Consider the following 10,000-nt stretch of genomic DNA (forward strand, 5'->3'; position numbering starts at 1 on the left):
GAGGGAAAAACTGGCATGGCCATTTTCAAAGGGGTCCCTTGAACTCTAACCTCAAGATATCTGACATGCTAAATCCATGCAGTTTTTTTATGCAGTATAAATTCATTATTTCCACCTATTCTATCTAAATATTTCTGCATACTGGTGTACCTAAACAGTCTTGGAATTGCATAAATTGGGTATGATTGGAAAGCTGAGACTCTTTCAGGTTCAATGAGCCCAATTGTATTCCTGTGTGATGATGCTAGTCTCAGACCATGGTAAACACCCTTGCAGCTTTATAGCATGTGGATGCTGGAGAGAGAGAGAGTCTTACAGGTGCAGCAGGCTGGGCAGGGTGAAGGTCTTGGCAGGGATGGAGGTCAGCTTGTTGCGGTTGAGGCGGAGAACCTCCAGGCTGGAGGACAGGTTGAGGAAGCAGCCGGCCTCCAGGGACGAGATCCGGTTGTTGTTGAGGAAACTGACAAGAGAAACAACAGGTTAAGTTGCTTTCAGGTTTTTGTTCCTGTGGCAGGTTCCCACACCTTCTGAAATATCAAATTCAAGGACTTTTCACGGACTTCCAAGGCCCACTTCCCTCAAATTCATGGAGCAAACATGGCATAGTTTGAGACACGGAACATGGTCAATTACTGTTACCACTGAAAATGTTTCTAACGACAACTAGCAGCTTTACAGACGCTCACAGACAACTACTACAAAGAGAGTGACTTGACAACAATTCTCAACTGTGTTAAACCTGTTTACTAATGTCAAGTAAAGAAAGGAAAATAACTTCAATTTCTATTCTTGCACAAAATATACAAATGCAAGCACTTTCAGGCTGGCTCAGGAGGTAAAAGAGGCCAGCTCTGATCCACGTCTCCTCCAGTCCGCATGACACTGCAGCACCCTGTGTGGTAACTTGCTGCCATCGGCGTGTGAATGGGTGAATATAGGCACATTGTAAAGCGCTTTGGATAAAGGCGCTATATAAATGCAGTCCATTTCAATGACCCAATCTTCAAAAGCTTCCAATGCCTTGATTTTCTCTCTCTCTCTCTCTCAAAATCACAAACTTTCAAGGATTTCTAGTACCGGTGGGAACCCTCTTGTGTGGGTTGGACTGCTGTTTGTACCTTGTTAGAAGTGATGAACTCAAAAGGTACATGTAGGTAGGAAGCGTGTGGTGACATCACTCACAGGTTCCTGAGCGGCAGGGCGGGGAAGGTGTCGGCCTTTAGGTCCACCATGTTGTTGTTGGCGAGGTCGAGCGTCTCCAAGGCAACCAGGGGCCTCAGCTGCTCCAAGCCCAGCCGGACGATACGGTTATTTGCTCTGAAAACACACACACACGCACACACACACACGCGCGCGCGCGCACACACACATGCACAGTGAGTGACAGAGATAGCGTGTGTGCGAACAGAGCTGGACTCCAGCTAATGTTCCCGCATACACAAACACGTCAGGTCCATCAATTAGCTCGCGGTGTTAAGAAATGACAGTGTCACGCACATGCGAAGCTAGCCTGTAGCCTACCACCCAGTGTGAAGGGCATTTTCTCCCCATGCATTTTATTGCAATTAATTCATACATCACTGTACTTGCCATTTTTTATTTAACTTTTTTGTATTTTTTGTTTTGTTTTTGTTGTTTTTATACACCCGGTGGTGACACAAACATATGGAAAGAAAAATAAAAAATACATATATACACATGTATGGACACAAATATTATGTACACATGCATATGGTTATACCTACACTCACTTATATAAATTAAATGAAAAGATAATTAGGATGAACAAAAGGGGAAAGGGTGTGTGTGTGTTTGTGTGTGTGTGTGTGTGTGTGTGTGTGTGTGTGTGTGTGTGTGTGTGTGTGTGTGTGTGTGTGTGTGTGTGTGTGTGTGTGTGTTTTCTTATATTGCGAACATTTCTCCTGAATTCCTGCTACAGGTAAAAGGTGGCGGGCTGGACGACACAGCCCCTCTTTTTCCCCGACAGGTCCTAGCAGCCGCCGGGTTTTGGCGACGTGTTATTTTGTTTATAAGGTAATTACTAACAAGGTATTTAAAAAAATAACCTGCCAATTAGCGCCTGATGAATGCCATTCCCTCAGTGAAAGCATGCCGAGGCAGAGAGGCCGGCAATTTCCTGAGCTGCACGCCTCCTAAATTGCAGAGCAGACGGCCTGGTTATAAACAGACAGAGAGGCACAGACAGAGGCCTCTTTGTGTGGGAGAGGAGGAGAGAGAGAGAGAGAGAGAGAGAGAGGGGGGGGGGGGTGGGGAGAGAGACTACAGGCCTCTCTTCACTCCTCATACCTCCACCTCACCCAGCAGAGAGCTTCAGTATTCACCTCCACTAGGCCTGGGCGATATGGACCAAAAATCTAATCTTGGGATTTGTAGGCTGAATAGTGATACACAGAATCCAGGGTTTCTCCTGCATAGAGAATTTGGACTGAGGTGGTCACCACCACCCTCAGGTTTGGTGCCACCTCCTCCAGCTCCTGACAAGACTCTCACAGCACAGGTGTCTTCGTGGAAAAACGAGCGTTCCACTCAGTGGATTTCTGTCATTTGTATTTGCGGCGTTACGTCGATGTGTTGATAATTAAACGTTAAATGTTCTTTTAATTAAGTGATTTTGCTTTAAAAAGAAAACCTGAATGTCTTGATATTTTCTACAAAGTGGGCTAAATGTAACCTGACACTGCCAGATGCTTTGTTTTCACATAACCATCTGGGAACGAGTCGCTCAGGAGACCGTTTCAAAGATACCTGGCAAGTGATTGGATGAACCATCTCTGTATCACGTCAGAGGCTGGCTCTCGCATGGATTCACACCTAAAGCCCGCCCATAGCTGCCTCAGAGGACGCTGATTGGTTGGACCACTGCTGGTTCAGATTCAAACCAATAGATTAGAGCGTGGCAAGATGGATTTGTCGTGTGATCTCGCGTGAATCCAGCTGCCTCGCAACGTTGTGCTAAATGTTGAGTTGTAAGTGAAAGCCACACCATATGACATATAACCTGTGAGAAATACTTGAAGATAAATACTTCACTTGTTTTATTAAAGTTCAGCATGGTCACTGACTGTGAATTGAGAAATACTGTAAGTTCAAAGTTCACCATCACTGTAATACTTGACAAGTTGAATTTCAAAGTTCAGCATGAATAAATGTGACCTACAGCCTGACTTTGTCAGGAAGGCTTTTGGGTGCGTGATAAAACCACTGTGAGAAAGTGGTAAAACGCGGCTCGTCATCAACAATAAAACGGGTACAAGCTGCTCTTTTGTGTGGAGATTTGCAGAGGGCTTTCCACACACCACAGCCCACAGGTCCCAAACAAAAGGGGCGCACACACCTGGATCTCAGTTTTCATGTTTCCCCCGACGGGCTGCTGAGAGAAGAGAGGAGGGCGAGGAGAGAGAGAGAGAGGGAGGAGCGAGAGAGAGAGAGAGAGAGGCAGAGAGAGAGAGAGAGGAGGGAGAGAGAGGCAGAGAGAGAGGCAGGGAGAGAGAGAGGAGGGAGAGAGAGAGGCATGGAGAGAGAGAGGAGGGAGAGAGAGGGAGGAGAGAGAGAGGAGGGAGAGAGAGGGAGGAGAGAGAGAGGAGGGAGAGAGAGAGAGGCATGGAGAGAGAGAGGAGGGAGAGAGAGGGAGGAGAGAGGCAGGGAGAGAGAGAGAGAGAGAGAGGAGGGAGAGAGAGGGAGGAGAGAGAGAGACGGGCTGCTGACAGAAGAGAGGAGGGTGAGGAGAGAGGGAAGAGGGAGAGGGAGGAGAGAGAGGCAGAGAGAAGAGAGGCAGAGAGAGAGAGGCAGAGAAAGAGAGGCATAGAGAGAGAGAGGCAGAGAGAGAGAGGCAGAGAGAGAGAGAGAGAGAGAGAGAGAGAGAACCGGTCTGTCCAGTTCCCAGGCAGAGCCGTGGAGCCAAGAAGGGGCTCGCTGTAGAGTTGCAATGATTAGTTGATTCATCGATCGAACTATTTCATAACCGTTTAGACACATTTTTAAGAAAGGAATAGTCAAATTCTCTGGTTCCAGCTTGTTAAATGTGAATATTTTCTGGTTCCTTTAGTCTTCTATGACAGTAAACTGATTCTCTTTGGGTTGTGGACTGTTGGTCAGGACAAAAGAAGACATTTGAGGACGTTATCTTGGGCTTTTGGTGCATTAGTCTCTCCTGACTGCACACGCTTCAGATCTGTCCTGACTGCACACGCTTCAGATCTGTCCTGACTGCACACACTTCAGATCTGTCCTGACTGCACACACTTCAGATCTGTCCTGACTGCACACACTTCAGATCTGTTCTGACTGCACACACTTCAGATCTGTCCTGACTGCACACACTTCAGATCTGTCCTGACTGCACACACTTCAGATCTGTCCTGACTGCACACACTTCAGATCTGTCCTGACTGCACACACTTCAGATCTGTTCTGACTGCACACACTTCAGATCTGTCCTGACTGCACACACTTCAGATCTGTTCTGACTGCACACACTTCAGATCTGTTCTGACTGCACACACTTCAGATCTGTCCTGACTGCACACACTTCAGATCTGTTCTGACTGCACACACTTCAGATCTGTCCTGACTGCACACGCTTCAGATCTGTTCTGACTGCACACACTTCAGATCTGTCCTGACTGCACACACTTCAGATCTGTTCTGACTGCACACACTTCAGATCTGTTCTGACTGCACACACTTCAGATCTGTTCTGACTGCACACACTTCAGATCTGTTCTGACTGCACACACTTCAGATCTGTTCTGAATGCGCACACTTCAGATCTGTCCTGACTGCACACACTTCAGATCTGTCCTGACTGCACACACTTCAGATCTGTTCTGACTGCACACACTTCAGATCTGTCCTGACTGCACACACTTCAGATCTGTCCTGACTGCACACACTTCAGATCTGTTCTGACTGCACACACTTCAGATCTGTCCTGACTGCACACACTTCAGATCTGTCCTGACTGCACACACTTCAGATCTGTCCTGACTGCACACACTTCAGATCTGTTCTGACTGCACACACTTCAGATCTGTTCTGACTGCACACACTTCAGATCTGTCCTGACTGCACACACTTCAGATCTGTCCTGACTGCACACACTTCAGATCTGTTCTGACTGCACACACTTCAGATCTGTTCTGACTGCACACACTTCAGATCTTTTCTGACTGCACACACTTCAGATCTGTCCTGACTGCACACACTTCAGATCTGTTCTGACTGCACACACTTCAGATCTGTTCTGACTGCACACTCTTCAGATCTGTTCTGACTGCACACACTTCAGATCTGTTCTGACTGCACACTCTTCAGATCTGTTCTGACTGCACACACTTCAGATCTGTTCTGACTGCACACACTTCAGATCTGTTCTGACTGCACACACTTCAGATCTGTTCTGACTGCACACTCTTCAGATCTGTTCTGACTGCACACACTTCAGATCTGTTCTGACTGCACACTCTTCAGATCTGTTCTGACTGCACACACTTCAGATCTGTTCTGACTGCACACACTTCAGATCTGTTCTGACTGCACACACTTCAGATCTGTTCTGACTGCACACTCTTCAGATCTGTTCTGACTGCACACACTTCAGATCTGTTCTGACTGCACACTCTTCAGATCTGTTCTGACTGCACACTCTTCAGATCTGTTCTGACTGCACACACTTCAGATCTGTTCTGACTGCACACACTTCAGATCTGTCCTGACTGCACACTCTTCAGATCTGTTCTGACTGCACACACTTCAGATCTGTCCTGACTGCACACACTTCAGATCTGTTCTGACTGCACACACTTCAGATCTGTTCTGACTGCACACACTTCAGATCTGTTCTGACTGCACACTCTTCAGATCTGTTCTGACTGCACACACTTCAGATCTGTCCCGACACATACATAAAAAACACATACTGTGAATCTGTCTAACTCTACAGTATAAAAAACACATACTGTGAATCCATCAGGGCCATATTATAAACCTTCTTTTCAAATGAGTGAACACCAATATAAAGAGAATGAGCTCACATAAGAAGCGACTGTCAAATTCACACAAACACACACACAGGCACGCATGTATGCACACAAACACGCACGCACGCACGCACACACGCGCGCACACACACACACACACGCACGCACACACACACACACAGGCACACACACACGCACGCACACACACGCGCGCGCACACACACACACACACGCACGCACACACACACACACACACACGCACACACACAACCAGAGTAGGTGGCATACGCGGTGTGATTTTTCCCCTCCAGTGGAATGTTTTCCAGAGTTTCCCTCCTTCCTGGCTGGGGGGGCGGGGCTGGCGAGCCTCGGGGTATCAAGTGGCTCTTATTCAAACAGCAGGCAGACAGAGAGGCAGCTCCGCCCGCCCCGCTCTGACCTCACACAGCCCAGAGAAAACAAACGCCGCCTGAGCTGCAGCTGGGAGTCATTGAGTCGTGATCGTCTTAATTAATTGAACAATTTCCCAGGAATCTCTGGAGGGGGTTAACCTCCACCTGTGTCCAGGGGGTTAACCTCCACCTGTGTCCAGGGGGTTAACCTCCACCTGTGTCCAGGGGGTTAACCTCCACCTGTGTCCAGGGGGTTAACCTCCACCTGTGTCCAGGGGGTTCCTCCACCTGTGTCCAGGGGGTTAACCTCCACCTGTGTCCAGGGGGTTAACCTCCACCTGTGTCCAGGGGGTTAACCTCCACCTGTGTCCAGGGGGTTAACCTCCACCTGTGTCCAGGGGGTTAGCCTCCGCCTGTGTCCAGGGGGAGGGGGGTTAACCTCCACCTGGGTTAACCTCCACCTGTGTCCAGGGGGTTAACCTCCACCTGTGTCCAGGGGGTTAACCTCCACCTGTGTCCAGGGGGTTAACCTCCACCTGTGTCCAGGGGGTTAACCTCCGCCTGTGTCCAGGGGGTTAACCTCCGCCTGTGTCCAGGGGGTTAACCTCCGCCTGTGTCCAGGGGGTTAACCTCCGCCTGTGTCCAGGGGGTTAACCTCCGCCTGTGTCCAGGGGGTTAACCTCCGCCTGTGTCCAGGGGGTTAACCTCCGCTTGTGTCCAGGGGGTTCACCTCCGCCTGTGTCCAGGGGGTTAACCTCCGCCTGTGTCCAGGGGGTTAACCTCCACCTGTGTCGAGGGGGTTAACCTCCCCCTGTGTCCAGGGGGTTAACCTCCGCCTGTGTCCAGGGGGTTAACCTCCGCCTGTGTCCAGGGGGTTAACCTCCGCCTGTGTCCAGGGGGTTAACCTCCACCTGTGTCCAGGGGGTTAACCTCCACCTGTGTCCAGGGGGTTAACCTCCGCCTGGGTTAACCTCAGCCTGTGTCCAGGGGGTTAACCTCCACCTGTGTCCAGGGGGTTAACCTCCGCCTGTGTCCAGGGGGTTAACCTCCGCCTGTGTCCAGGGGGTTAACCTCCGCCTGTGTCCAGGGGGTTAACCTCCGCCTGTGTCCAGGGGGTTAACCTCCGCCTGTGTCCAGGGGGTTCACCTCCGCCTGTGTCCAGGGGGTTAACCTCCGCCTGTGTCCAGGGGGTTAACCTCCACCTGTGTCGAGGGGGTTAACCTCCCCCTGTGTCCAGGGGGTTAACCTCCGCCTGTGTCCAGGGGGTTCACCTCCGCCTGTGTCCAGGGGGTTAACCTCCGCCTGTGTCCAGGGGGTTAACCTCCACCTGTGTCCAGGGGGTTAACCTCCACCTGTGTCCAGGGGGTTAACCTCCGCCTGTGTCCAGGGGGTTAACCTCCGCCTGTGTCCAGGGGGTTAACCTCCACCTGTGTCCAGGGGGTTAGCCTCCGCCTGTGTCCAGGGGGAGGGGGGTTAACCTCCGCCTGTGTCCAGGGGGTTAACCTCCACCTGTGTCCAGGGGGTTAACCTCCACCTGTGTCCAGGGGGTTAACCCCCACCTGTGTCCAGGGGGTTAACCTCCACCTGTGTCCAGGGGGTTAACCTCCGCCTGTGTCCAGGGGGTTAACCTCCACCTGTGTCCAGGGGCTTCGACAAACGACCTGCAGATCCCAGGTCTGATTAGGAGTTTGGAGAAGCGGGAGTGACGAAACCAATACAAACCAGTGACGATGAAAGTAATTACTAATAACCCATGATATTAACTCATTCACCGCCAGTTTAGGACTGCCAATATTTAGCACAGGCCAAAGATTTTCATAATTGTTGGTCATCTTTCAAGACCCACAGTAAATTATCTATTAGCACCAGAGTGATTTGCAATACCTCAAAATGAAGATGTACGTCTCTGGGTTCACCAGGAAAAAAAAAGTGAGCTTTTAGCATGTTCTGTACTCTACTTATAGCCATTTATATACACCCTGTTTTCCCCCAGAATGTCTCCCAGAGAAAATGAACAGGAGAAAAGGCAATTTTTGTAAAAGGGCACAATCTCAGGCATAACTCACTCTCAATTCTTTTATTTTGAACTGTATTGACATCAGACATGTAAATATTATTCGTTAGGACACAAATGACAAAAAAAAAATATATATATATATATATATACACATGAAGTGCTTTTTTTTTACATTCAACAATACAGTTTACTCGGTGTGAGTGTGCAGACAGACAGACAGACAGACAGACAGACAGACAGACAGACACACCGACAGACAGACAGACAGACAGACAGACAGACAGACACACACACACACACACACACACACACACACGATCCTTTTAGATTTCTAACCCCACATAGGATAAGCAATAACCACGCCCTGTGGCGCTGGGATTGGCCAGGAGCAACACTGGAGGGCACGCAGCCCAGCGATTTCATGAACCAACTGAAGAGCTCTTGAGAAGGACAGCGGGCTGCTGTGACTGCCTTCTGCCCGCTGCTGCCTAGCTGTTCCTGTGTTTATTTTGATTTGTTCTGGTACACCCGTCCTCGTCCATGTCTCCCTGTCATATCTATGATCGTTCCCGTTTTCCCCTCGGCTATTCAACACGTCCTCACCGCCCTCGCAAACTGATCGATCATTTCCTCATTCCTCCGATGATCAAACACATCTCTTGATTACTTTCTCCCGTTTTCTCCTGCCTGGCACAGAGGAAGGCGACTCCAGCTCGTGCAGCGCGCCGAGGGCGTTTCAATGGTGTTTCTCCTGTCTGCACAAGGAAGCGTTACCCGTTTTGCTGCTTTTCCTCTTGCTCAATTTCAAAACAACAGCTGCGGTATGTGTTTGATCGCGTGCTGTCGGCTACCCTTTGAAGGCAGGGACCTGTGTCTGTGTCACAGGCTGGGCAAGTGTTTGCTGCAGGCGCTGCACCAATAAAAACAAAAACACGTCAAACACGTCATTGGCGGGGAGGGCTATTTCTGATAACACGTCAAAGACGTCATTGGCGGTGAATGAGTTAACAAAGAAAGATGTCCGTTTTGCTACTCTCTCTATCACCAAAACTGACTGACTAAAGCTATACTCAGTTCATTCAAGTCCCTGGAAACCAAACATAAATAGTGTTTTGAGTTTGTCACACCACAGAGGGAAAAATATTAACGAATTTGAACTGAATTGAATGTCGCCAAGTAAATCAAATTAGGAGCTGCAATCTCTATGTCAGGCCTATTCAACTGGTGGCTCAGGGGCCAAATCTGGCCTGTCAATCAAATCACACCTGCCTGCAGACCAGTCCTGAGGGGGGGAGGAAGCAAAATCTCCCGTCTCTCCCTCTCTCTCCTCTCGCTCTCTCTCTCTCTCTCTCTCTTTCTCTCTCTGTCTCTCTCTCTCTCTCTCTTTCTCTCTCTCTCTCTCTCTGTCTCTCTCTTTCTCTCTCTCTCTGTCTCTCTCTCTCTCTCTCTCTCTGTCTCTCTCTCTTTCTCTCTCTCTCTCTCTCGATGACACAGAGGCTTCATCAGCAGATAAAAATCAAGTCCTGTTTTAGTTTTTCATCTGTGTGGATTGATTTTGATGTGTAATTTCCCCCCCCCCCCCCGTTTCTGAA

The 10,000-nt window shown here is 49.3% G+C and overlaps 1 protein-coding gene across 1 annotated transcript in view; it reads right to left on the bottom strand.

Moving 5' to 3' along the window:
* Positions 1 to 10,000, bottom strand: part of lrig3 (leucine-rich repeats and immunoglobulin-like domains 3) — a 79,155-nt gene that overhangs the window by 26,902 nt on the left and 42,253 nt on the right. The window contains exons 4-5 of the mRNA XM_083660099.1: positions 1,183 to 1,317; positions 317 to 460 (exon numbers count right to left, since the gene is read on the bottom strand). Coding sequence (XP_083516225.1) covers positions 317 to 460; positions 1,183 to 1,317 — 279 coding nt within the window. The remainder of the gene's footprint in view (positions 1 to 316; positions 461 to 1,182; positions 1,318 to 10,000) is intronic.

The sequence above is a fragment of the Poromitra crassiceps genome (assembly GCF_964638095.1).
Source record: "Poromitra crassiceps genome assembly, chromosome: 2".
Classification (NCBI taxonomy): Eukaryota; Metazoa; Chordata; class Actinopteri; order Beryciformes; family Melamphaidae; genus Poromitra; species Poromitra crassiceps.